This window comes from Zeus faber (assembly GCF_960531495.2).
Source record: "Zeus faber genome assembly, chromosome: 14".
Classification (NCBI taxonomy): domain Eukaryota; kingdom Metazoa; phylum Chordata; class Actinopteri; order Zeiformes; family Zeidae; genus Zeus; species Zeus faber.
In genome coordinates this window covers 27,904,301-27,927,926 of record NC_137200.1, presented here as the reverse complement: position 1 = coordinate 27,927,926, position 23,626 = coordinate 27,904,301, and the positions used below count along the sequence as shown (strand labels likewise).

General features: G+C 46.3%; 3 protein-coding genes across 4 annotated transcripts; all 3 read right to left on the bottom strand.

The window, feature by feature from the left end:
- Positions 1 to 35: 35 nt before the first annotated feature.
- LOC307239747 (mitochondrial fission factor-like) lies at positions 36 to 10,033 on the bottom strand. Its single transcript, XM_080013297.1, has 8 exons — positions 9,819 to 10,033; positions 5,041 to 5,241; positions 4,551 to 4,672; positions 3,844 to 3,950; positions 2,147 to 2,275; positions 1,105 to 1,170; positions 695 to 764; positions 36 to 604 (listed from the first exon to the last, which is right to left on the bottom strand). The coding sequence occupies exons 2-8, from the start codon at positions 5,228 to 5,230 to the stop codon at positions 473 to 475; spliced, it is 816 nt and encodes a 271-aa protein (XP_079869423.1). The 5' UTR covers positions 5,231 to 5,241; positions 9,819 to 10,033; the 3' UTR covers positions 36 to 472.
- A 497-nt stretch (positions 10,034 to 10,530) lies between these two features.
- prrg3 (proline rich and Gla domain 3) lies at positions 10,531 to 17,377 on the bottom strand. Of its 2 annotated transcripts, none has more exons than XM_080014359.1 (5): positions 17,338 to 17,377; positions 15,379 to 15,427; positions 14,741 to 14,901; positions 13,509 to 13,802; positions 10,531 to 12,786 (listed from the first exon to the last, which is right to left on the bottom strand). In XM_080014359.1, the coding sequence occupies exons 2-5, from the start codon at positions 15,386 to 15,388 to the stop codon at positions 12,535 to 12,537; spliced, it is 717 nt and encodes a 238-aa protein (XP_079870485.1). In that variant the 5' UTR covers positions 15,389 to 15,427; positions 17,338 to 17,377; the 3' UTR covers positions 10,531 to 12,534. The 2 variants fall into 2 exon arrangements, with proteins under 2 accessions (XP_079870485.1, XP_079870486.1); XM_080014360.1 differs by lacking the exon at positions 17,338 to 17,377 and adding an exon at positions 16,982 to 17,007.
- Positions 17,378 to 21,354: 3,977 nt separating this feature from the next.
- ripply1 (ripply transcriptional repressor 1) lies at positions 21,355 to 23,610 on the bottom strand. Its single transcript, XM_080013161.1, has 4 exons — positions 23,500 to 23,610; positions 22,945 to 23,023; positions 21,958 to 22,031; positions 21,355 to 21,846 (listed from the first exon to the last, which is right to left on the bottom strand). Exons 1-4 carry the CDS (start codon positions 23,592 to 23,594, stop codon positions 21,642 to 21,644), a joined length of 453 nt encoding a protein of 150 aa, XP_079869287.1. The 5' UTR covers positions 23,595 to 23,610; the 3' UTR covers positions 21,355 to 21,641.
- Between the last annotated feature and the right edge of the window lie 16 nt (positions 23,611 to 23,626).

The window sequence follows — 23,626 nt, the reverse complement described above, 5'->3', positions numbered from 1 at the left end:
AAACAGTTTAAAAAAACAAACAGATGCTCTAACTTGGTACATAGAAAATATTTTTATTAATAAACTGCACAGCAACAGAGTTTGTTTGTAACTTCATATTTAAATGATTTAAAAGAAGCCTAAAGATCGTAACACAAGGGGTCCCAAACTGGGGTCCCTGGAGGTGCTGCAGGGGGTTTATTATTCTGTTCACATTGTTTAAGAACCCCTGACCTAACGTAGAAGACGAGGAAGTAAAGACGGAGGACGTGTCGCGCTGGGTCTTGTTCAGAATGTACGGACGTTTTATACATAACGAGAAATGTACCAACTTTTAAGTAAAGTCATCTGAGTCATCGTAAAAAAATATTTTACGGAACGAATTCCGATCCGATACAGAGATTCTCCATTTCAATTCATGTATGACCGGGTCCAAGTTTAATTTAAAAGGGAAATGGTTGCCATCACGTCCGGAAGTGTGTGTTGTACTGCGTTATCTGCGGATCCAGAGCCAGCAGTTGAGCAGGACGGCCGACAGCAGGAGGGAGAAGAGAGCGAGCTCCGTGCTCCTCCGCTCCGTGTTCTGTCGCTCCAGCGAGGCCAGACGCCGGCTCATCTTCATCACCTGGAGAGGGAACGGTACAACAGACAAATACTTCAACGAGATACTACATCACGGGGGGGGGGGGGGTAATTAAGGTACACAGTGGTCTACCTGTCTCCTGAGGATGATGATCTCCACCGCAGCTCCACCCTCATCCTCCTGATTCCAGCTGTCTACACCCCTACAGCGAGCGAGCCAGGGAGGGAGGGCGAGAGAGAGAAAGGGGTCCATAAAAAAAAAAAAACAGTATGAGTTTCACCCACAGGGGGCGCTGTGCGGTTGAACATCCACACAGATTCCAGAACAGCTTATATGGAAGGATTCATTACAGAAGGAATACTAATAATATTTGCAGCAAATCACAAAGTACCATAAATATACGACAGTACAAAGTATGAGGTCAGAGCTCACAGTGTTCACAACAAAAGGGAGATTTCAGAACTGGTAGTGAGGAGTTTTATCTCAGCAGTAATTCAAGTTCGATCAATAAAGATTCCTCAGAGGCTCCGCCCCCTCATCACCTCTTCCTGGACGACTCCGTGTTGACTGGAGCAGCGGGCGGCCCCGGTGTCGGCGGGGCACCGAACCTGCATTCCAGAGACAGAAGGACAAACAGTCTGTCCCACGTCCTGCCACTGCATGGCGGAGTGCAGCAGGCTGCCAGCAGGGGGCGACGCAGCAGAGGCTGGACGTTCCGCGTCAAGTGAAGCAGGCAGACAGCGTGTTCAGAGCGGGCAGACAGCGTGTTTAGAGCGGGCAGACAGCGTGTTTAGCGCAGGCAGACTGCGTGTTTAGCGCAGGCAGACTGCGTGTTTAGCGCAGGCAGACTGCGTGTTTAGCGCAGGCAGACTGCGTGTTTAGCGCAGGCAGACTGCGTGTTTAGCGCAGGCAGACTGCGTGTTTAGCGCAGGCAGACTGCGTGTTTAGCGCAGGCAGACTGCGTGTTTAGCGCAGGCAGACTGCGTGTTTAGAGCAGGCAGACTGCGTGTTTAGCGCAGGCAGACTGCGTGTTTAGCGCAGGCAGACTGCGTGTTTAGAGCAGGCAGACTGCGTGTTTAGAGCAGGCAGACAGCGTGTTTAGAGCAGGCAGACTGCATGTTTAGAGCAGGCAGACTGCATGTTTAGAGCAGGCAGACTGCATGTTTAGAGCAGGCAGACTGCATGTTTAGAGCAGGCAGACTGCATGTTTAGAGCAGGCAGACAGCGTGCAGCGCTGCAGGCAGGATGAGATGAGCGTCAACTCATCTGCTGAGGTTCTCGTCGCACAGACTTCAGAGGCAGTTTGTTCAAACATTTTCACATGTGTGGTTTGGAAAACTTCGCCCTTCCCTCTTTTTGCCATCGTTCGTGCTCGTGAACCTCAGCAGCACAACGTCAGGTAGCCGCTGAAGCGCTCCATGGACGGATGAAAGAAGGAAACAAGGAAGCGTCCGCGTGCAGGGTGTTGAACACTGCAGTCTGGACCCATCACCACCGGTCCGCACTCAGAAGCAGAGAGACAGCTCCGCATGCATTCTGTCTGTCTGCATTCCCAATGTGTAGCCGGTCGAACAGCAGCCTGACCTGCCGCTGACCGCCTGCACCAGGCCCTGCGATGCCTGCAGGCCAAACAGAACGGCGGCACGGAGAACAGAGTGAGCGGAGGGGAGGCCGGGCGGGGCGGGAGGAGGACGAGGAAGACCCGAAACAAGACTGGAGGAAGGAAGGAAGGAAGAGAAGGAAGGAAGAGAGGAAAGGGAGGGTCATGTGACAGGAAACCCAGATCAAACCAATCTCATACTGAAGAGAAAACAAGTTTCCATCACTCGGTTTCTTTACCCAGAATCCCCTGGGGCTTCTAGCTCCTCCCACCAATCAGGACTCAATTGGAAGCTGCTCTGTAGGCGACGGACACGCTGCTCCCCCTGCAGGCAGCACGCAGTACTGCATGCATCTGATTTTTCAGATGTCATGACTATAAATAACTATAAATCATTATCTTACAAATTATAACTCAAACCTACTCAAACCACAATTATCTCCCGCTGGATAATCAAGAGAGTCAGCTTAAAAAGACTCACAGGAAAATATAAGTGCATTAATTGCAATCATTGTAATGTTCCACAAACCAAAGGTTTCACTGATTTCGAGACCATCATGACGTATAAACACACAGAGAAATGTCAATTCTGACACCATGACTTGTCTGGCAGCGTCTCAAATAAGAATGCACAACCAGGATTAGTAATGATAATCTCAAAAAAAGAAAAAAGATGGACACATTAAAGCGTCCATCAGAGAAGGTAGAATTAAAACAGTCAAATTTTGTATCCAGCCATCAATGACGAAGTGGACTTTGGGCCTCTCTTCTGACCTTCTGACAGTAATAAAGGTTGTGTGTGTGTGTGTGGCGTCTCTACATCAGATTGCATTGCTGTTACATAGTTCTTCTCTACGGAATAAAACATTCAGGATTTGAGAAACAACTTTTTCTTGATATTGACATAAATGAGTCTTAAGGTACAAACACCACGTAGCTCAGAGGGGCCCCTCTGTGCGCGTCAGACGGGTTTTCTATGAAGGCTGGGGGGCCCGATGGTGTGGGCCCCGTCTTGCCACCGCCCACTTGACTGTGTCCAACTGTCGTTCACGGGTGTCAAGCGAATGTCATGTTGCTGGATTTGGGGGCCTGTCGCTTTAACAGATTGCACTGTGGGTAATGTGGGAGCCTTGGCCAAGCCACGCCTGGTTATTTTCTGAGAAAGGAGGTCACACACTTGTTGCGTATTATTATTTTATTCTAATAATTTAGAAGGTCTACTACCTGCCCTCAAATAGATGCCAAACAGAAAAGTCCAAAGAGAAGTGCCTTACGGTGTGGAAGGAAATCAGTAACTGTTCCAGTTGCCACTGCAGCGCTCTGCTCACAAAGTACACGTTGAGTCACGTTCAGTGTTTTTTCCTGCTCTGCTGCCTAACGTCAGTATTTCACTATCAATGACCACTAGTCTGTTCATGGATTATACTAATTATATTAGATTTCTTTATTTGCTTCCCATAATTTGTTTTCATCATATATTTTCATCTCAATATGTTTTATTTTTAATATTTCCTTCACTTAAGATAACACTGTGATAAAAAAAAAATATTTTAAGTCTCAGCTCTCCTCCTGTGATCGCCTCATCCACTCAGATGACAAAACCATCACAGCAAGAGGTCGGGGTCGGGGGTTCGAATCCCCGCGTGGCTCAGTGGTCAGCGGGTCGTATTACATTACTTACGAGCTGGGTGGGGGGCTCTGCACCACCAGGGCGTTTCTGGGGTGGGTGGGGGTTCCAGGCGGAGTCCTGCCGAAGCCCTGGTCGCTGTAGGACCTCCTCATGGGGCTCTGAGACCGAGTGACAGAACAATAATTATTATTAATAATAATAAATACATATATCATGACAAAGTTGCTCTGCTGATGCACCTCGTACACAATCATCCTACGTTTGGTCTGTTGGCTTTGTGATGGAGCGCTGACACAGCGCCCCCTGGTGGACGGCGTATCCACGACAACCGAGTGACGATACATTGAGAAATTTCAAACTTCTGATTGACGACGGTGTCAGAATCTCATTTTCAACAGGAATAAACGTGTTTCCAGAATATATTTAGTTTGCCTTTTTACTCAAGACTCTCAATGATAAAACATTGTAATTATGTTCTCGAGAAATTAGACATTTTCCCTCCATCGCTGGTCACTATGAATAACCAACAAAAACAATGAAATCAGAATTAACGTTTAAACATGAGAACCAGAGCTTCACCACTAGTGTTGACCAAGCTCAACAGGAAGGTCCTCCATTTTGTTTCTTCCGCATCAAGATGGAGCCGCAGGCCGATCCACCAGGGCGCAACACAGAGTTGAGGTTTTGGAAACCTAACATCGACAGTAGAATTGCGTACGAGTTGCGACGTGAAAACCTCAGTTCCTGGGAACTCTGACCTGCACGGATTCCCTGGGGAAGAGCTCTGGGTCTCTGGACTCCCAGCACGGCTCCAGGGCAAAGGGGGGGCTGAGCGCCGCCTTAGCCGGGGAGAACATCGGCCTGGGACTCATGTCAGCACCTTACCGGGGGAGGATCAGGTTCAGAACCCACAACCAACCCACACACACCAAATGTTATGATACAGACGAGTGCTGTTGAGGTCGTGGCATCACAACCTACAGACCCCTCCGTTGGCCCGTCAACTATGGGTCTTCAGGGTCCCAAAATCCGGACCACAACCCCATTCGCCCGGGGAAATTCCTGAGATCTGATCCGGACCCACCCGAGATATTGCAGTATTTCCCAACAGACCCGATAATAAAGATTGCTCTTAAAATGTTTATCTTTTTTGCCTGTCAATGTGGGATGAAATGGAAAAGGCAGAATATCAGCAAGATTGGGACACCACACAAGAGGCAGCGCCCAGAAACTTCCCACCACACCCACCCGTGTAGGTCAGCCTATCGGGGACGTGCATGCTGTAGGCAGGCGGCGGCTCCCGAGGCTCCGCCCCCCAGCGCTGGCTCGGCCCGGCGCTCAGGTGCTCGGGGATGCGCATGTTCTTGCTGATGGCCTCGGTGAAGGTGGGGTCTCGGATCCGGGACCCTCTCTCCGGGTGCGGGGGGAAGGACGCCATGACAACCAGACCTTTAAACATGGTAAATAAAATAAATAAACACATCCCCAGAAGAGTAGACAAAGGGAAACACCGTTTTCCAAAGTGGAAGAACTTCAAGCAGGTCAGCCGATACGTTTCCATAGCAACGTGAGGATGCTAAAGCAGCTCCAAGCCGATCATGTGTCAGTCGCCTGAATTACAAGTGAATAGGGTTGGCAATACTGACAAAAACAAATATCACAACATATTTTGATAAATATCTCAATGTTGATAATTTCAAAATATTTTGGGGATGACCGTCGGTGCCCTCATAAGATATTTAAACAGTAGGAATATTATAATAGGGTTGCCAATATCCCAGCCTGAAACTTTAAAAGTTCAGCAAACTGCATTACTTTACTGCTCCTTAAAGGCGTTTAAATAACGATAACATGACATTACCATAACCACATACCTAGACCAGATGTATGTAGTCCTGAATCTAGAATTACATCAAAAGTTATGGCAACATTTTAAAATGAGTTCATTTACCCATCCTAGTATCTTACGCAGACAGGCAACATAGATGGCTTATCACTGTTGTAATGGTGTTTTCATTATTTACTCTTGTTAATCATTAAAAATGAGAAAGAAAACACATCACTGCAGGCAGCAATGCATGGGGTCCAGCTTAGTCGCCAGCAATTGCACCAATGCCAACAATGGGATCAATTGCAGACCAAATAAAGAAAAATCTGAAAAATTATGCAAATGGTGGGCAAATGAGATATTGATTAAAAGTTATACGCTTGTCGTAGGGCCACCTATTCACCAAAGTACACCAGATTTTTCACAGTGCCTCAGAGTCATATCCTGTACATATCTACCAAAGTCGATAATGATAGCACAATGCCGTTTATGTGAAATAGGCCCCGTACAGACATCTTTTGTAAACTAAGCAAATGTCCATTGGATAAATTGTATTTGGGGAAGTTCAGACATGCTGTGGTCCAATTTTGGTAAACATTGGACCAAATTCAAATCAAAAAAAATGGCCATTGAAAGTTATACGATTGCCATAGTGCCACCTATAGATGAAATAAACTACCAAATTGGATGATGATAGCACAATGTGTTGATGAGTTAAGGCAGATATGTGAAATAGGCCCCGCCCCGAAATTTCTTATAAACTTTGAAAATTAAATGGGGCCCAAACTATGGGGCATAGCAAAGGTCCATTGGACAAATCGAATTTGAGGTAGTCCAGACATGCTGTCATCCAAGTTTGGTTTCAATTGGGCTGTATCTGTAGGAGGAGTTAGGATAAAACCGTTTAGGACAAAATTTGAAATAGCGGACAATCTATCATGACGCAAATGGCCGGCGCTACGCGCAATAGACACGGCATATCCCAAGGGATTCATGGATGCCAGAATTTCTAGAGTTTCTACAACCAGCGTTTCGAAAGTTATAGAGTTCTGCAGGGATGACATTTTTGTAGGCCAACCCAGAAGTTAGAATTGCCCTGGTTCCCTCGACAAAAATGACAATTGATTTTTCCATTGGATTTTGGATTACTGCAGAAAATAAGCTCTGTGACAAAACAAAAGTTTGATACTTACACATTTTGTTCAGCAAGATAAAATGCATAATACATGCATATTAATTTTTATTTGCGGTTATCATGGTAATCAGCTCTATACCACATGTGACCACGGTATCCCTGATCAGAGTCACTTTAAATTACGCTCACTGTTCCTGTGGGCAGTGTGAACTGTGAACGTGATTTCTCCACCATCAACAAGGTATTGGGCTACAACTCAGTTACTAAACAATGAAGATTTCAATAAATGGGCTTCCTGTGGCAAAATGCCCATATCCTAATGCCATGGTGAACTTTTTCTCCAAGCCAAGGAAGATAAAGTTCAGCAATGAATCATGCACGCTATGTTCATGATGTGTGCGATTGTTTTTGCAAAGGTCATTGGTTACACAGCTTATTTTTATGCAGTTAATGCAGCTTATTAAGTCGTCCTTTACCTGTGATTTCTTTGTTTTAAGTCTTGAATATACACTGCGTTCCAAATTATTATGCAAATGATATTTTTCTCTGATTTTCCTAAATAGTGGATGCAAATGACAGTCAGTATAATTTTCAAGTCATCAACTGTTAGGGCATAATTTGAATGTTATTGAACAAACCTCCCAATGATAACAGTATTTTTTTCAAAAATAAAAACTCAATTTGTCTGGCAGAAACCTTCCTCATTCTGCCTTCTGCCTTCTGCTGCGCCAGCTGACCGCGCCAATATTCACCTCATCTGTTTGGAGGTTTTTCGGTATGTACCACAAGGCCTGAAAAAAACTCTAGGGTAAACAGTGCCCCGTGTCACGCAATGATGACGCAGTGATGCAATGACACAGTGAAGATTCTCTGTGACCAATCAGTAGTCTGCAGGGTTTTCATGTGACCTTTTGGTATTAGCTAGCTTGGAACCTCAACGGAGTTAACAGAAATTTTTAATTTTTAATTTTATTTTTTTTACAAACTACTCCTTCAGATATAGTCCGATGTGGATCTTCCTGCACTTCATACTGGACCCCTAATAATAATTATAATAATAAGTGCAGGCAGAAATACACAGGGTCCAGTTTGGTCATGTTGGGTTTGTTTTAGTTTCCCGGGTTCTCTGAAACGCAGTACGATTTTCCGAGTTTACTTGAACGCAGTATGGGCACTCTCAGTGACGGGTGGCCGTTTGGTGCAGTGTTGGGCCAACACGTTATTTGTCGAGTTTTTTCCTTGGATTACATTTTCAAGTTAAATTTTCATGAAATACAATTAACGTTGTGGTATTCCTGTACATAATTACCACTGCCCAGCTTTTATTTTTCCGACGCCTCGCTGGATCTTGAACGCATCACTCAGTCGCACATTTCAGTGTTTGTGGGATGCACTGTCAAATTTAAGAATTCTTTTCTAGCTAGTTCTAATTAGGTTGTATTCTTTTTTCCATTAATGCGGAACAGAAATGTGGACCAGGGATTCAAAATATCTACCAGGTAAGAAGCTATATCAATACACACATAAATCTATAGTTTGTTAACATCTAAAAAAAAAAGACTACAGAGTGACCGAGCCTAGACCGCACACTGGACACGGTCCAACTGGACATTCTCAATCAGAACCTGTACATTTATATTTAATAATATGATGATAATATGATCATAAAGAGTCTTACTGTAAATGTCATCTTTGTCATTTTAGAGAGACATATGACGTGTCAGTTAACCAGAACTACTGAATATTTTGGGTCAAAGTTGTTCGGTTTTTCACTAATATCTGCTCCGTACGTGTATCGATTTGGATGAAATTCAAACCATGGTCCCATGGTTTGAATGTCTGCTTGTGACATCTCAGCCACGTTTCAAGCTCATGCCCAAGTATGTGTTCCAGATCGTTTGAGCCCGGTTGGACATATTTCCGCGTCAGGTGTACTGTCTCGTCTGTGTAATATTGCTAAAAATTTGGTCGGTTTTTCGCTAATATCGGCTCCGTATGTGGATCGATGCCGATGAAACAAGACGTCAACCCGTGTTCGTGGGATTTGCCGAAGTTGGTGTTCCAGATAGTTTTAGGCTTCAAAATTCAGAGAATATTTTCCCGAACAATAACATGAGTTGTATTAGGGGTGGACTCCTAATAATAAAAACCTGCACAAAAACAACAAGGTTGCCTCATTTCATACTGGGGCCTTAAATATCTTATTAGTTATACCAGTTACCCTATTAACCCTACTTAACCCCTAATTGCTCCTGATGGCTGCGTCCGTCGGTCTTTGAACAATTGTAAGTCGCTTTGGATAAAAGCGTCTGCTAAATGACTAAATGTAAACCCTATAAAATATAGGGGAAAATGGGACATTTTAACCAGCTGCTCATTACTCCTGAATCAGGGCTCAAAAATAACAGTTGCCTGGGATGGGAAACCACATTTGGGCTATTTTCAACCATCGTTTTTTTTTTAAACACTTTTCAGAATCAGAATCTGTTTATTCCGCTTGGATTTGTTCGTTTCTCTACAGACAATTAGCATTAAAAACATTAAGTCCTAAAAATAAAATAATGAAACCAAAGCAAAAAAATACCCAAAAATGCAAAACAGAAATAGCCAAATATGTATTATGTTAAATAAATAACAGGGTATACCTCCCTATGTTTAGAAATTACCAAGCAAAATGTGTTTTCCTGGTTCACTGATTGACTCAAAAAAATGGTGTGAAAAGCTTAAATATTGAAAAATGGATTATAATTACATGGGATATTATCCCTCAATTATTAAATGATTCAAATTCCTTTTTGCCAGTCAAGTTAGCAGCGTTTCCTGAAATGACACCCGGTAGAAAACATGTTAAACCCATAAACGAACACAGTTTGACTGATTAATTAACTTTATTAGCATAAGTTGTGGACTTTATCATATCGTTGAGAGCTGTTCCAAATGAGCCGTCTTGGCTCTAAAACACCGACACCACAACCTGCAGTTTGGTTCGTCCTCATGAGGGTCAGTTGCCATCAAACAGCCGATTCTGTTGGATTCGGTTCCAATTACTCAGGTCGATCTCACCTGAGCGGCGGAGGATCAGCTCAAGGTGTCGCGGGGGGCGGGGGGAGGAAAACCCGCTCGAAGGCCGCTTTACATTCGGGAAAAGTTCCACAAGCGCCGGGACTTGAGGGCTGCGAGCGGCTCCTTGGCCGGAGCCTCGGGTCCAGGCGTCAGAGCGTTTGGAGCGAGTCAAGCGACGCCCTCGAGGCGACGTGCGCGGCTCCTCCGGGGCGGGCGCCGGCGAAGCGGAAGTGACGTCAACGCGTAGGCACGCCGATCCGGCGTCAACTGCCGGTGACTCGACGTCACCGGAAACTAACGAAGATGTAACACGTGAAATAAAGGAAGGAAAACGTCACGTGCATTGACGTAATCAAGAAAAGTCTAATTCGTAAATATGGAGAGAAGAATGACTGATGGATTCGTCTACTTTATTGACGCCATTTCATTTCATTTTTTTATTCATGTATTGGGTTTAATTGGATTTTTGCCTTTTGAAATGTTGTGCATTTGAACGTTCCGGTCGAAACAAAACAAATCAAAAATCCTTATGTCTGTTCTGTAAATCCAAAGTGGATACATCTTGTTTTTAATTGTCCTCTCACTCTGTGAGTCGAAATTCATCAAACATCGTTGTATTTAATCGGTTTAAACTGTGACCACAGGTTTCCGTTCCACAGCTTGGGTTGTCAGATGAGGAATGAATTAACTACACCGTACACATTCATTTATCCTTAAAACACAATTTAATATGTTTACAAAGTAATAATCAGTGCTTTACAAACAGAGGAGTCGAGGAAAGCGGCACTTTGTTGGAGTGGTGACTGAACCACAAGTCGGAACACGGGGTCAATAAAGACGAAAGAAAACCAGATCATTGTTAGTAATGACTTTAAGCAGAAACGGTGTGGCTGCTTCCCAGATAAATGAAGATAGAACTACACTCACACATCCACGCACGCACGCACGCACACACACACACACACACACAGTTAACACAGGCACATAGTGTAGAGATGCCAGACAGATAGATAGATAGAGCATAGAGGTGTTTTGCAGGTGAACTTACATTATATTTAGCATGCAGACAGTATATGATTACATATCAATGCCACACACACACACACACACACACACACACACACTATAGTGCGTATGGATCAGGTATCAGTGAGACAAGATGGAGAAACATTTATATAAATCAGTACCAACAGGCAGATTGCTGCTGTGGTGCTGCTCGACAGGTCGGGCCCTGGTTACCTCTCGGGGCCTTCATTAACCCTGTGGCCCTGCTAGACCTACTCAACTCCAGCGTCTTGCTCATGAACACTTCTGACACAAACTCCCACAAAGCGCTTGTCATGGTTTCTGAACACAATCAAATTCTAAAATTAAATTTCCCCTAATAAAAAAGACACACAATAAAGTTTTCACACAAAGGCATTTGATATGTGTGTGCGTGCGTGTGTGTGTGTGTAGAAGCTGTAAACAGCTTTTACACATTTCAGTTCAGCTGATTGGGCAGTTTGGCACATGTGGGCTCCTGTAGATTTTGGCAGTGTGTGTCGCTGTACAGTGATAAGAGGTAAACATTGTCCAGACCCTCGACCTGGAAGGAAAAGCTTCAGAGTGAACGAGTGACAAGTCATCACAAAAGGCAATAAATAGAAAATAAATGAAAACAAACTGCAAGATCACCAGATCACATTACCCGTCAAAAGAAAAACAAAAAACAGTAAAACGTCATCGTGGTAAATTCTGCTGCCTACCAACTCTTCCTCAAACTTGATCGTCGATGGTAAACTGTGTTTAGCCGTTTCTATTGTTAAATTGTTTTTGTTGTTGTTGTTGTGCCATAAAATAAAACAGAAACAATTAAATTGATAATCACAATTATTTGTATTAAAATTAACTATCAACTTAAATGTCCTGATGGTGACGGAGCGAATGTGTGCATCGTCATTCTCTCTGAGTGGATTCATTTGCAGAAATCTAAAGGTGGAGAGGCCGCTTGGTCGGCAGGTGGAGAAAGCAGCAGCGGTGCAGCGGTGGAGCAGAACAGTGCATTGTGGGTAAAGTCTGTTTGGCCACAAACCAGTTCCAACCAGTTCAAACAAGTTGGGTTTCATCGTCATGGCACTGATCTGGTTTTGCCATAAGGCCGTCGCTGGCACGCATTACTTTTTTTGTGGAGCAGTTGGAGGGAGTGCCGCCTGCAGGTGGGTGGAGCTCCAGCGCCCCCTGCAAGTGCATGGAGCTCCAGTTCCCTCTGCAGGTGGGTGAGGTTCCCCCAGGAGGTGGATGGAGCTCCCCCAGCAGATGGTGGAGGTCCATTTCCCCCTACAGGAAGGTGGAGCTCCCACAGGACGCTGCGTCTGGAATGTAGATCTGATCTCCACTTCAGCTTCTGATTGGACCATGCAGCAGAGGCCGTCTGGATGGACCAATGAAACGATCCGATAGGATCCATCGGTGACCTCCCCAAGCTCCGCCTGCTTCCATCCTGCCTGGTTAGCTTGCCGTTAGCCGATAGCTAGTAACACTGCAAAGTGATCTTCTTCACTCCTTGCCTTGTTGTGTTTCCGTGGCAATGCTGGGCAAGCGGTCTGGCGTCAGCTGGTTGCTAGGAAGCACTCCAGGTCCGGCCGGAGGCGGGAGGAGGAGCGAAGAGAGACGATGGGGACGAGGAAGAGGAAGAAAAGGAGGAGGAAAAGGAGCCGGGTCGGGACCCTCAAACTCACGTCCCCCTGATGATCTCCTCGTACTTGGGCGGGGCGTCGCAGTAGGCGGGGCCAGAGGGGGCGGAGTTCTCATCGCCGCTGCTCTCAGGGCGTCCTGTCACCTCCTCATAGGAAGGGGGCGGCGTGGAGCCCGAGAGGCGGGACGCCGCCGAGAGGGGCGGGTCCTGCACGTACAGGGACCGCTGGTTCTGCTGGGGGGGCGCACCGCCCGATCGCCCCACCCCACCACCCCGCTCCACCCCACTCACCTGTCGGGATAGACACATGCCAAACACACACATCACTTCCTGTCTGAAATCCACTATCTGTTACAAAGTCCAAGAGTGTTGATACAGCTGATATCTAAATGACTGTCATGCACTTACCGTAAATCAATGTGATGGAGCTAAATCAATGTAAAATTTAAACCAGTGAAATTATTGGCTGTATTATTATTATTTATGTTATTGTTATTATAATAAGAATTATTATTATTATTACTATTATTAGTCCTACGGGATGGATCCCCAATTGTATTTATATTATTAATATTTGTATTTATTTTTTTATTCACAGAATTCTTTGGGCTAAAAGTGTCCGGAACAGGACAAATCAGCGAGTGCATGATGGGTTTTTTATTCTTGGATCGAATCAGAGAAAATAGTACCCTAAAGATTGAAATAGTCACGTAAAAATGTCAATTATTTTCCGGTTTCATGGAAAAGTAACCCATCAAAAAAACATGAATCCACAGAAACTCGTGACAACGTCGAGTTGAGTCCACCAAATTGTGGGAATGAATGATGTGTTCATGTACTAGGAACATGCGGAAAACTTGAACCCTTGAAATTGTAATTAGTCACAGAGAGACATCAACGCTTCAAAATGTAATTCCTCACTCACACAACTAAAATTCATCCTGCGTATTGCTGTCTGCAGCTATATTTATTATTATCTCCAACTAGCTACGGTGAAGGCCCCGTCCACTCACCACCACAGTGGGCCGGGAGACGTGGTCCTGCGTGGCATCGGCCTCACGGTGCACCAGGACCCGGGGCAGGCTGTGGGGGCAGCGGCCCGCCCCCAGGTAGCGGTTCTGGGTGTAGGCGGGCCGGCGGCGCGTGGCCTTCTGCAGGTGACACCTCCAGAGGAGGAAGAGCGCGATGATGACGAGCAGGGCCACGCCCAGCAGAGGGACCACCATGTAGACTGTGTCGGCCCGCTCTGAGCGGCCGTCAGCACCGCTGCTCACCGTGTAGATGCTGCGGGTCTTCCAGAACTCCATCTGAGAGGAACACTGGGTTAAGTCCTCTGAAGCAAACCGATAAGTCAGGGATAACGGCCATCCAGCCGGTCATTATCCCCAAATAACCCCCGACAGGGTGATCAGGCCTGGTATCACTACGAAGGGGGTGATTTAGTGATAATGACCGTCTGGCTGCACCTTTTCCTACCTATTACACACTACTTACTAGATAAAATAATACATTGAGTCAGAATATGAATTTAAAATGATTTTATAACCAGTACGTCCAATTTAAGCACTTCCTCAACTTTTAACTTGCGTCATCATAGCTGCAGCAGCAGAACTCACTGACACTGTACCTGTTTCCATGGTAATATATAATATGCATAGTACACAGTGTAGTATCAAGTATTCAGTGTGCTATCAAGTACACACTATGCTATCCAGCATGCAGTGTACTATCCAGTACGCACTGGACTATCCAGTACACGGTGTGCTATCCAGTACGCAGTGTGCTATCCAGCACACACTGGACTATCCAGTGCACCATATACTATGTGTGCAGTGTACTATCCAGTATGGAGTGTACTTTCCAGTATGCAGTGTACTTTCCAGTACACACTGGACTATCACATACAGTGGACTATCCAGTATGCAGTGTACTATCCATTACAGTGTACTATCCAGTATGCAATGTACTATCCAGCACACCACGTACAATCCAGTATGCAGTGTACTATCCAGTATACTGTGTACCATCCAGTACACACTGGACTATCCAGTACAGTGTATTAACCAGTACAGTGTACTATCCAGTATGCAGTGTACCATCCAGTATGCAGACACTCTGAATCTCACTGTGTCATGCTGTGTTGACGTTTTCTTTTGGACTTTAAGGACAGTTCTAAGACTGATGTACATTCAACTGGATGAGCGTGCGCTTGGGTGGGTGCACGGCCACGTGTATGTGCTCTCACCGTGCGCTCCTTGTTTTCGAATACCTCGTTGGCCTCCTCGAAGCTGCAGCTCTCCTCGCCACACTCACGCTCGATGTCTCCCTGCCGCAGCTCCTCCAGGAAGCCGTTGGCCCTTGGGAGGCGCCGCAGCACGGAGTGGGCGTCCCGCACGTCCAGGAAGGCTGCAGCACCACATATATTGGTATTATTACATTAGCATTTTGTAAATTTGTCAAGATTCCATAATGACACTTTTGGAATTTTAAACAAATGGCAAAGTAGTCATGCTTTTGTAATTGACTAGAAAAAAAACCAATTAGAAATGCTGCAACTAATAAAATGAAGTGAATGAGATGCCAAATGTAACTGTCCATGTCAAACTATGTCTGTTCTTCATGAGGTGGATGTGAATTATTCCACTGTTATGACGTTATACTGTGAGAATGGCATAAAATGAACAAAAAAGACAATTAAATTGTCAATCGTAATTATTTTTTATGACAATTTAAACTTAAATCAACTATTATTTCATGACAGAGACAGCTCTGTTTTACTACTGGCTACTGCTGGTGCTACTGGTTTGGACCTACCATTATCAGCTGGTTGTTTTATGATTATTGTTATTTATTATGATTGATGATCTGGAGTTGGCGTCTCACCTGCAGCCATACTACTGTGCAGCTACACGCTAACCGTCCCACAATGCACCTGGAGGCAGAAAACAGAAGGAACAAGAAGGAATTATTCAGATTTTCATCAATCTATTTTGTGTCACTTGCGGTGCTGTGTCTCTCACAAGCCTGGAGCACAGCAGCGAAATTCGGAACAAACTTTTACATGAGGCCTTTTAGAACTAATATGAGTGAAGATTCAGCAACTGGATTGTTTATTTCTCGCATCCAATTTGTTCAGAAATTGATTTTGGTGGACGGATGAGGTGAAATCAGTCAAATTTTACAGAGTAAATACCACGAAACCCTGAAGTTGTGCTCAAACCCAATTGGCTCACAGAACTAGGGGTCTCGTGGCTCCACCCACTGAAACAGCCCGTTATGGAATAGGATGGTTTTAGAAGCATGTTAGAATGGCTGGAATGCATCATCTGAGTGGTATTGTCAGCAAAAAAGAAAATTCAAAAACATCTTTTGTTTTTTACATTTTTTTAAAAACAGAGACCTATATTTACTTGTGTAAAAAGGAGCAGGTCCCCTTTAAGATTCAAGATTCAAGAGGTTTATTCGTCACATACATATACATACTTTAATACATATATGCAGTGAAATGTAATGCAACGCACCCGGTGATAACACACAATATGTCCTAGGAAAAATTTATTTCTAATAGACCAACTAACTGACTCCTAAAACTTAATACAGTAAGTCGAATACTTATAGAATAAAGTAAAGATATATCGAATAAAATAAAATACAATAAAATAAAATGAGATAAAATGGAATAGATAGAAGGAATATGCTTATGTATATGGAAAAGGAATTATTTATGAGTTTAATGAACAAGTCAGAAGTGAGTGATGAGAGTCGTGATGGAGAACAACTGTCTGTCTGTCTGTCTGTCTGTCTGTCTGTCTGTCTGTCTGTCTGTCTGTCTGTCCCTGCCTGCCCCCCTCCTCTCCCTCAACTGTTTGGTTTTATCTCCAGTGTAAGATGGAAACTACATTCCAGTTATAAATATAGATGGAGGTGGGGGGGTTTCCATGGCAACAGAGACTGGAGATTCGCGCGAGAGCCGGAGAGAATCCAGACCAAAATAAACTACAATTTATCCCAAAAAAAAACACAAAATACTCAGCGATCATATGACGTCACACGTTATTATATTACAATGAAATGTATGTTACGTCTGTAATACGGCTGATATTGTGAGAAACCTTCGGGTTTTACAATAAAACTGTGTCACGACGATGTGATAAAAATGATAATGATAAAAAAAGATGAGACGGCAGTATTGAGTAATCGATCTGATATCAGGATGACCGAGGGCTCACACACACGTACACACACACGTACACACACACGCAAACACGCACACGCGAGCGAACACACACGCACACACACACACACACACACACACGCACACACACACACACACACACACACACACACACACACACACACACACACCCCCTCTCTTTCTATGTATCCTCTATTTGTCAACACTTAATCAATCGCATCTTTCCACACAGTCTCCATCGCACATGTTAAAACTGTTTTGGGTTTTTTTCCCCACTGTGTCTGGACTCACGAACACGGCTTGGATCTGATGCCCCCATTCGGAAATAATTGGAGCAAATAAATAGTTTCCAGTTACTTCTAAACGGCACAGTAACATTTTTAACCACATACAAAATGTAATAAACTAGTTTATTAGGCAAGAAGTGGCCTGATGAGCTCAGATTGTCCTGCTTCTATAACGGAATATAACAATTAATCAATATTCATGTGGAGTCACAGACAGAGATTCTGCCGAGAGCCGTTTTGGTATAATTTTCATCATCTTTTACAGGACTAGACGTGTTGGAAGTATCAAGGCATCGAGGGCCCGGAGGACCCACCGGGAGCGGAGCTAAACCCATAAGATAACCCAGAAAAAGGTCCTACCTGGCGGCTCCCGCTGCAGAGCAGCCTCCCTGCTTCATAACGGAGGGAGAGCCGCTGAGTCACTCTTTACTGACAGAGCGGTCAGCCAATCCGGAGCGAGGATTCCCGCCGGTTGACCAATCACAGCATAGATATGATGTCAGAGCCCGCGGAGGAACGCCCCCGTGGGAGCAAAGGCCGCTGGGAAGTGTAGTTGTCCTGACCGGCGCCGTTGGTCTCTAAACGAATATAAGCTTTTTGAAGAATTAATCGCCGCGTTGAGAAGATAATACCACCGTAAACCGATGAATCTTTCCCGTTTCTATCCGATTTAGGTGTTCTTTTTCAAGAGCCGCTGTGTCGGTAGCAACAGGCTGGAAGAATCAGGCCATTGTCCGCCAAGCCACACCTTGGTCCATAAGACTACATTACCCAGAGTTCCTGGCGCGAGTCCCAGTGATTTTACTAGGTCAAGTTATGTTAGGCGTATTCGTGATTTTATTGCCATATCAGTATATTAATAATGTAATACATATTAATATTTTACTGTTTTTATACTATACTTATTGTACTACATTGTTATTATACTGGGGGTGTTTTGTTTCCTTCTCTTTATCTTTTCCAGTAAGACAATCTTTCTCTTTTCTGTCTTCTCTTCCTTTTTACCTTCCTCCTTAAAAACTCTCCTTATATACCACCGAAGCCTCCATCAACCCCCCCCCCCTCTCTCCCTCTCTCTCCCTGAGGAGTCGGACATGTGAGCTGGGAGCGTGGTAATGTGTTTGTTCCACACACTTAAAGCAGTTCACTGTCTGTTCTCTTCTTTCTTCAGGCCGTAGTAGTCTGTGTGTTGTCGTGTAACATTTGTCTTAATTTATTGTCCGGTTTTAGTTTATTGTTTAGTTTTGTTGTCTGCTGGCGTCGGGTGTTGCCGCCCTGAGCGTGGGTCCAGTCAGACCCCGGTGTGAGTGCGGAGCGGGTCCTGGAGGCTGTGGCCCCTGAGGTCGGGGCCTCCCGCCGCTAGAACGAGCGGGGCGGTGGTGGTTTTTTGTGAAGCAGGGGCGCCTCGCGGCCCAACTGGTGGAGAGTGGCGTCTCGGTGGACGGCCTGTTCGTGCAGGTGTCGTCGCTGGTGCTGCCCTCCACCAGGGCGGTGGACGCGGCCGCTCTACAGAGCGGAGGACTGCGAGGAGGAATCCACCGCATAGCTCCTTCAGGGGCTCCTTCAGCCAGGAGAGGAGGAGTGGATCGCCCTGGATGCCCCCGTCACCCTGGAGGAACTCAACGCTGCAGTGGGGCAGATGGCAGTGGGCAAGGCGCCAGGAGTGAACCGGCTTCCCGTTGAGTTTCTCAGGCACTTCTGGTGCTGAGTGGGGAGGAGTTCCCTGACAGCCTCCTATCGTCAGGTCGCCCTGTCTCTCCTGCCCAAGAAGGGAGACCTGGCGCTCCTCAAAAACTTGAGGCCTGTAGTCCTCTTCTGCGCCGACTAGAAGGTGCTCTCCAATGTGCTGGCCAACAGGCTTAGTGAACGCCTGGGGCTGGTGGTGCACAGAGACCAGGCCTACTGCATCCCTGACAGGACCATCACAGACAATTTATTTTTAATGAGGGACATTTTTGACACGTAAACACTCTGGGTGTACTTTCACTAGATCAGGAGAAGGCTTTTGATCGGATTGATCACCGTTATTTATTTTCTGTTCTGAGTGGTTTTGGTGAGGGTTTTATTTCACTTGTAGGGCTTCTGTACAGTGGGGCATCGTGTATGGTCAATGGGTGGGGGCGGGGGGGTGTCTGAGCTGTCCCATAACGGTAGGGAGGGGGATTAGACAGGGCTGCACCATGTCCGGCCAGCTCTACTCCTCGGCCATAGAACCCCTACTGTGCAAGATCAGGGACAGACTAACGGGGCTCTCGCCACCGGGACTACCACATAGCAAGGCCATCACAGTTTCAGCCTACGACAATGACATCAACGTCTTCGTCCAGAGCCAGGGAGATGTTACCTCACTCGCAGACTGCCTTAAAATCTATCAAGGGGCCTCGTCTAAAAAAGTAAACTGGGAGAAGAATGGGGTCCCCGCAGGTGGAGGAATGCAAGGTCGTCTCAGGTGGGAAGGACATGGATGGAAGTGCTCGGGGTGCATCTAAACTCAGAGCAGTTTCAGGAGAAAAACTGGGAGGGTCTGCTGGAGAAGGTGACAGCCCGACTCTCCAGGTGGGAATGGGTGCTGCCCTACAGGGGGAGAGTTGTGGTGGCCAACAACCTGGTGGCTACAACCCTGTGGCATAAACTGTGGGTCCTAACTCCACCAAGGGCCTGATAGAGAAGATCCAGAACACCATTCCCGTTTGTTCTGGTCAGGCGAGCAATTGCTACAGGCTCCTGGTACAAAAGCTCCTCTACACCCCAGGACTGAGCTGGCTGGACGCTGCTAGGCTACTGCTGAGGAGGGCTGGCCAGCTGGGTTACGACAAACACCTGTTCCTCCTCCAGCAGCAAGAAATGAACATGACCGGGTTGACACCTTTCTGCAAATCTGTATTCCAGTCCTGGCAGGTGTTCAAGGCCCAGCGTGAGGCCAGCCCTACACCAAGAACGTGAATTAAGGAGCCACTGTTCTTTAACGCCGGCCTGCGAGCCCAGAGTCTGTTATCTTCCAGACTACAACACCGACAGCGAGGCTGGGAGAACAAACGGGGATCCATTCTGGGAGGATGCTGCAGAGACTGCTGGAGGAGGTGCGCGTAGCCTTGACCAGACCAATGAGAGTGATGATTGAGGACTGTACCATAGCTGACTGCTGGGATGATGAGTATGAGTACATGTTCCCCTCTCTGACAGTCTGGCCTGCTGCGGAGGGATGGACAGAGGGGGCAACTCCTGTCCTTCACAACTCCACACCTGGACGGCTTGGAGACAGTGGGAAAGAGAACGGCCTACCACATCTGCACCAAGGTGCTACACCTGCGCTCTCTCTGAGGGGCGAAGGCCTCAGATGGACAGACTCATTCGGCCCGGACTCTTCCCCATGAGCAGCTGCCGTTCCATGTACTAGCCCCCCATCAGTAAAAGGACGCGGTGTCTCCAGTGGAGGGTGGTGCATGGGATAATAGCCACCAATAGGCACGTGGCGCACCTGGATCCATGTAGAGGAGAGGGCTGTCCGTTCTGCCAGGATAGAGAGACTGTGGAGCACCTTTTCTTGTGGTGTGCTAGGCTAGCAGGGATGTTTAGGTTGCTGCAGGGATGGTGTCAGGGCTAGGTGTGTTTTTTTTCACAGTAGTTCTTTAATTTTCCGCCACAGGTACGCAGCAATTAGAAAGTTGGTCAGCGTTCTTATTGGTTTTTTGTTTTGCCGTTGCCAAACTGTCTATACGGAAGACTTGGAAGAACCATGACCATCAGATAATTACACAAGTATTTTTTTATTTATCTTTATTTTTGTAGTTGACCTTTTCATACAGTTGTTTTTTGTATTTGATTTATTTATTCTTCTTATGGTATATTTGTTTTCATATTCTCTATTTACATATGTATTTATTTATATATGTATTTATTTATATTTACTCCCACACTTCGATATATTTATCAATATATTTATATAATTTTTTGGGGGGGTGCGAAATGACATGGATTGAATTTAAGTTAAAGATTGATGGAATCAAAGACTAAAAGATTATTTAATTCTGTATTCTGTGTGTGTGTGTGTGTGTGTGTGTGTGTGTGTGTGTGTGTGTGTGTGTGTGTGTGTGCAGACGGATAGTTCTGCCTGGATCCAAACACCTCAATGAAGAATTCAAACCAGGAAGACCAAAATACACAAACTCGGCAAAATATATTTAATAACATCATTATATTTAATAAAAAAAAAAACAACAACCTTGTTCCAGGCAGTGCTGTGTCGTTGCAGAAAACAAGTATAAAATCTGTATAAAAATATAAATATGTTTCTATGTACAGCGTTTTTACAGAGTTATAATTGATATTGAAATGCCAACGTGTCACATGGTGTGACCGTCGGAAGGTCCCGTAAACACCGCAAGAATCCCAATATGGGACTGGAGTCATGTGACCCGAGTCACGTGTCTTCTTAGCAGGACTGGGGTTAAAAACAACGAAAACACAGTCCGATACTATTCAATCTATCGTTGACATCGCTGTATTGATTTGAAAATGTTAAAATCAATACTTTGTCTGGAAGTCACGCGACCGCTTTTCCAGCAGAATTAAATTACACCAAAATATTTCCGTTCTGGTCTGTCCGTGAACCCTTTCGAGGCTGGATCCTTGGATTGAAAGGCGTAGAAGGTCCAACAGGTCCTTCAGTTGTAGGAGGTGAGCTGGGACGTGGGCTTGACGAGGTCCTCCTTCTGCTCCTCCTCCTCTTCCTCGTCTTCCTCCTCCTCCTCGTCCTCGCTGTCGGACTCGTCGTAGAAGCTGATGGTGGCCTGGACGGGGAAGTTCCTCAGCAGCGCCTCTCCATCGCTGAAGAGGTAGTCGAAGGACTTGGACCTGGGCCAGTAGAGCCTGCGTGGGGAGAAGCAGGAAGGAAATCAATCAATTAATCAATCGATCGATCGCCGCCTTCAGGCCAGAGCACTTCCATGGCGGACGGTCCTCCCAGGGGGCCGTACTGACCTGACGGGGTGCTGGAAGGCTTGGAGCTTCCCGTCGAAGGAGATTCCACCAGGGGGCGCTGGTCGGGAGTAAGGCTGTGGACAGGGGGGGGGGGGGTTTAGCACCAGTGTGGAGTTCACGGAGTCATAGATGGATTCACCCCAAAGGTTCGATGCTGGAAATAGTTGCTTAAAAATCAGTTTCAGTGCCAAAGGGTCTCAACTGGTTCCCTGCGCTGGTGTGAAGTGTTAGCATGCTGCCAGGCGCTAACGCGAGCTGCTAGGTGCTAACATGAGCTGCTAGGTGCTAACATGAGCTGCCAGGTGCTAACATGAGCTGCTAGGTGCTAACATGAGCTGCTAGGTGCTAACATGAGCTGCTAGGTGCTAATAGGCTGAGGCCATATGGTGCCACCGTACACGTGTCACCTCCAAACACCAACTGTTGTCACAGCGACCGCCACCGCGACCGACGGGTCACAGGCTCAGCCTGATGACGCAACCAGCTGAATCCCCGGCTCCCCACGGCAGTGCAACGCAGCGGCCTCCGTGGAGAAGACGGTGGCCGCAACAAAAACAAAAAAACGCGAAAGTCCCTCTCTAGAGCCAAGTGTTTGGTTTGTCCCTTCTGGGCCACTGTAGAAGAAACATGGCGGCGCAACATGGCGGCCTCCGTGAAGCGCCCCCGCTCCCCGTGTAGATAAAAACAGCTCATTCTAAGGTAACGAAAACAAGACAATACTTATTTTCATGGGATCATACACTAATTAAAACACACTTGTGAATATTATATTCAGTTTCTGCCAAGTCCGTACCGTAGATCCCACACACTGCACCTTTAAGTACAAGTACAAGAAATGAAAGGTAACAAGTACTACTTGTAACAAGTACTTCAACACCGCGTCAGGCCGCCACGTGATCGATGAGGTCACCAGGGGCCTTCCCGACACGCGCATGCGCAGTGCACGGCCGCAGCCCGGGGGGGGGGGGGGGGGGGGGGGGAACTCACCCGCGAGAGCGCGCTCCTTGCGCGCGCGCCCCGCGCGTCCGTGCGCGTGCCCAGCCACGGTCTCCAGAGCGGCGCGCGACTGCGAAAATGAGGAGAGACGAGTTAAAATGAAGAAAAGTGAATTTTACTAAAACACTGACACGTAGCGCTTCAACAGAACACGTGGGTTTATTCCCTCAACTTTGCCGCATGTTTACATTTTTAAAATCTTTATCTCAATTATAACAATTATCGGCTGGAAATTAAGATGCACATTTTAAATTGAGGAAAAAAAATACAGGTTTAACAAAATAATGCATTATTTTTAATTTATCCGACGACAAATGTTTTGTTTATTCCCAGTGGGACATGAAATGTGTTCTTATCTCATTTGTTCTCAAGCCGGACTCGCGCCAATACTGTCTGCGGTGACACGCACGGAGGTTTTGGATTAAAGTGCATGTTCTGTAACACCTAACCCCCCGACCCGTCCCGACCCGTCCCGACCCGTCCCGACCCGTCCCGACCCGTCCCGACCCTCCACCCCCAGCCCGCCCCACGGTGCGCGGCTCCTACCTGCGCTCGGCCCGCAGGCTGCAGTGCGTCCCCGGGTACGAGCTCGGAGCGACGCCGAAGCGCGTCTGGTGCGCGACGAGACAGGCGGAGCTCATTCTGTCTGTCTGTCTGTCTGTCTGTCTGGTTG

Coding starts and splice junctions, on each gene's coding strand:
- LOC307239747 (XM_080013297.1), bottom strand. CDS start 5,230: ATGGCGTCCTTCCCCCCGCACCCGGAGAGAGGGTCCCGGATCCGAGAC. Junction 2,276..3,843: donor CAGAGCCCCCCACCCAGCTC/GTAAGTAATGTA, acceptor TCCTTCCTCCAG/TCTTGTTTCGGGTCTTCCTC. Junction 605..694: donor TCATCATCCTCAGGAGACAG/GTAGACCACTGT, acceptor TTCCCTCTCCAG/GTGATGAAGATGAGCCGGCG.
- prrg3 (XM_080014359.1), bottom strand. Junction 13,803..14,740: donor TCGAAAACAAGGAGCGCACG/GTGAGAGCACAT, acceptor TGTTCCTCTCAG/ATGGAGTTCTGGAAGACCCG. Junction 12,787..13,508: donor TCTCCCGGCCCACTGTGGTG/GTGAGTGGACGG, acceptor CTATCCCGACAG/GTGAGTGGGGTGGAGCGGGG.
- ripply1 (XM_080013161.1), bottom strand. CDS start 23,594: ATGAGCTCCGCCTGTCTCGTCGCGCACCAGACGCGCTTCGGCGTCGCT. Junction 22,032..22,944: donor CAAGGAGCGCGCTCTCGCGG/GTGAGTTCCCCC, acceptor CCCTGTCCACAG/CCTTACTCCCGACCAGCGCC. Junction 21,847..21,957: donor GCCTTCCAGCACCCCGTCAG/GTCAGTACGGCC, acceptor CTCCCCACGCAG/GCTCTACTGGCCCAGGTCCA.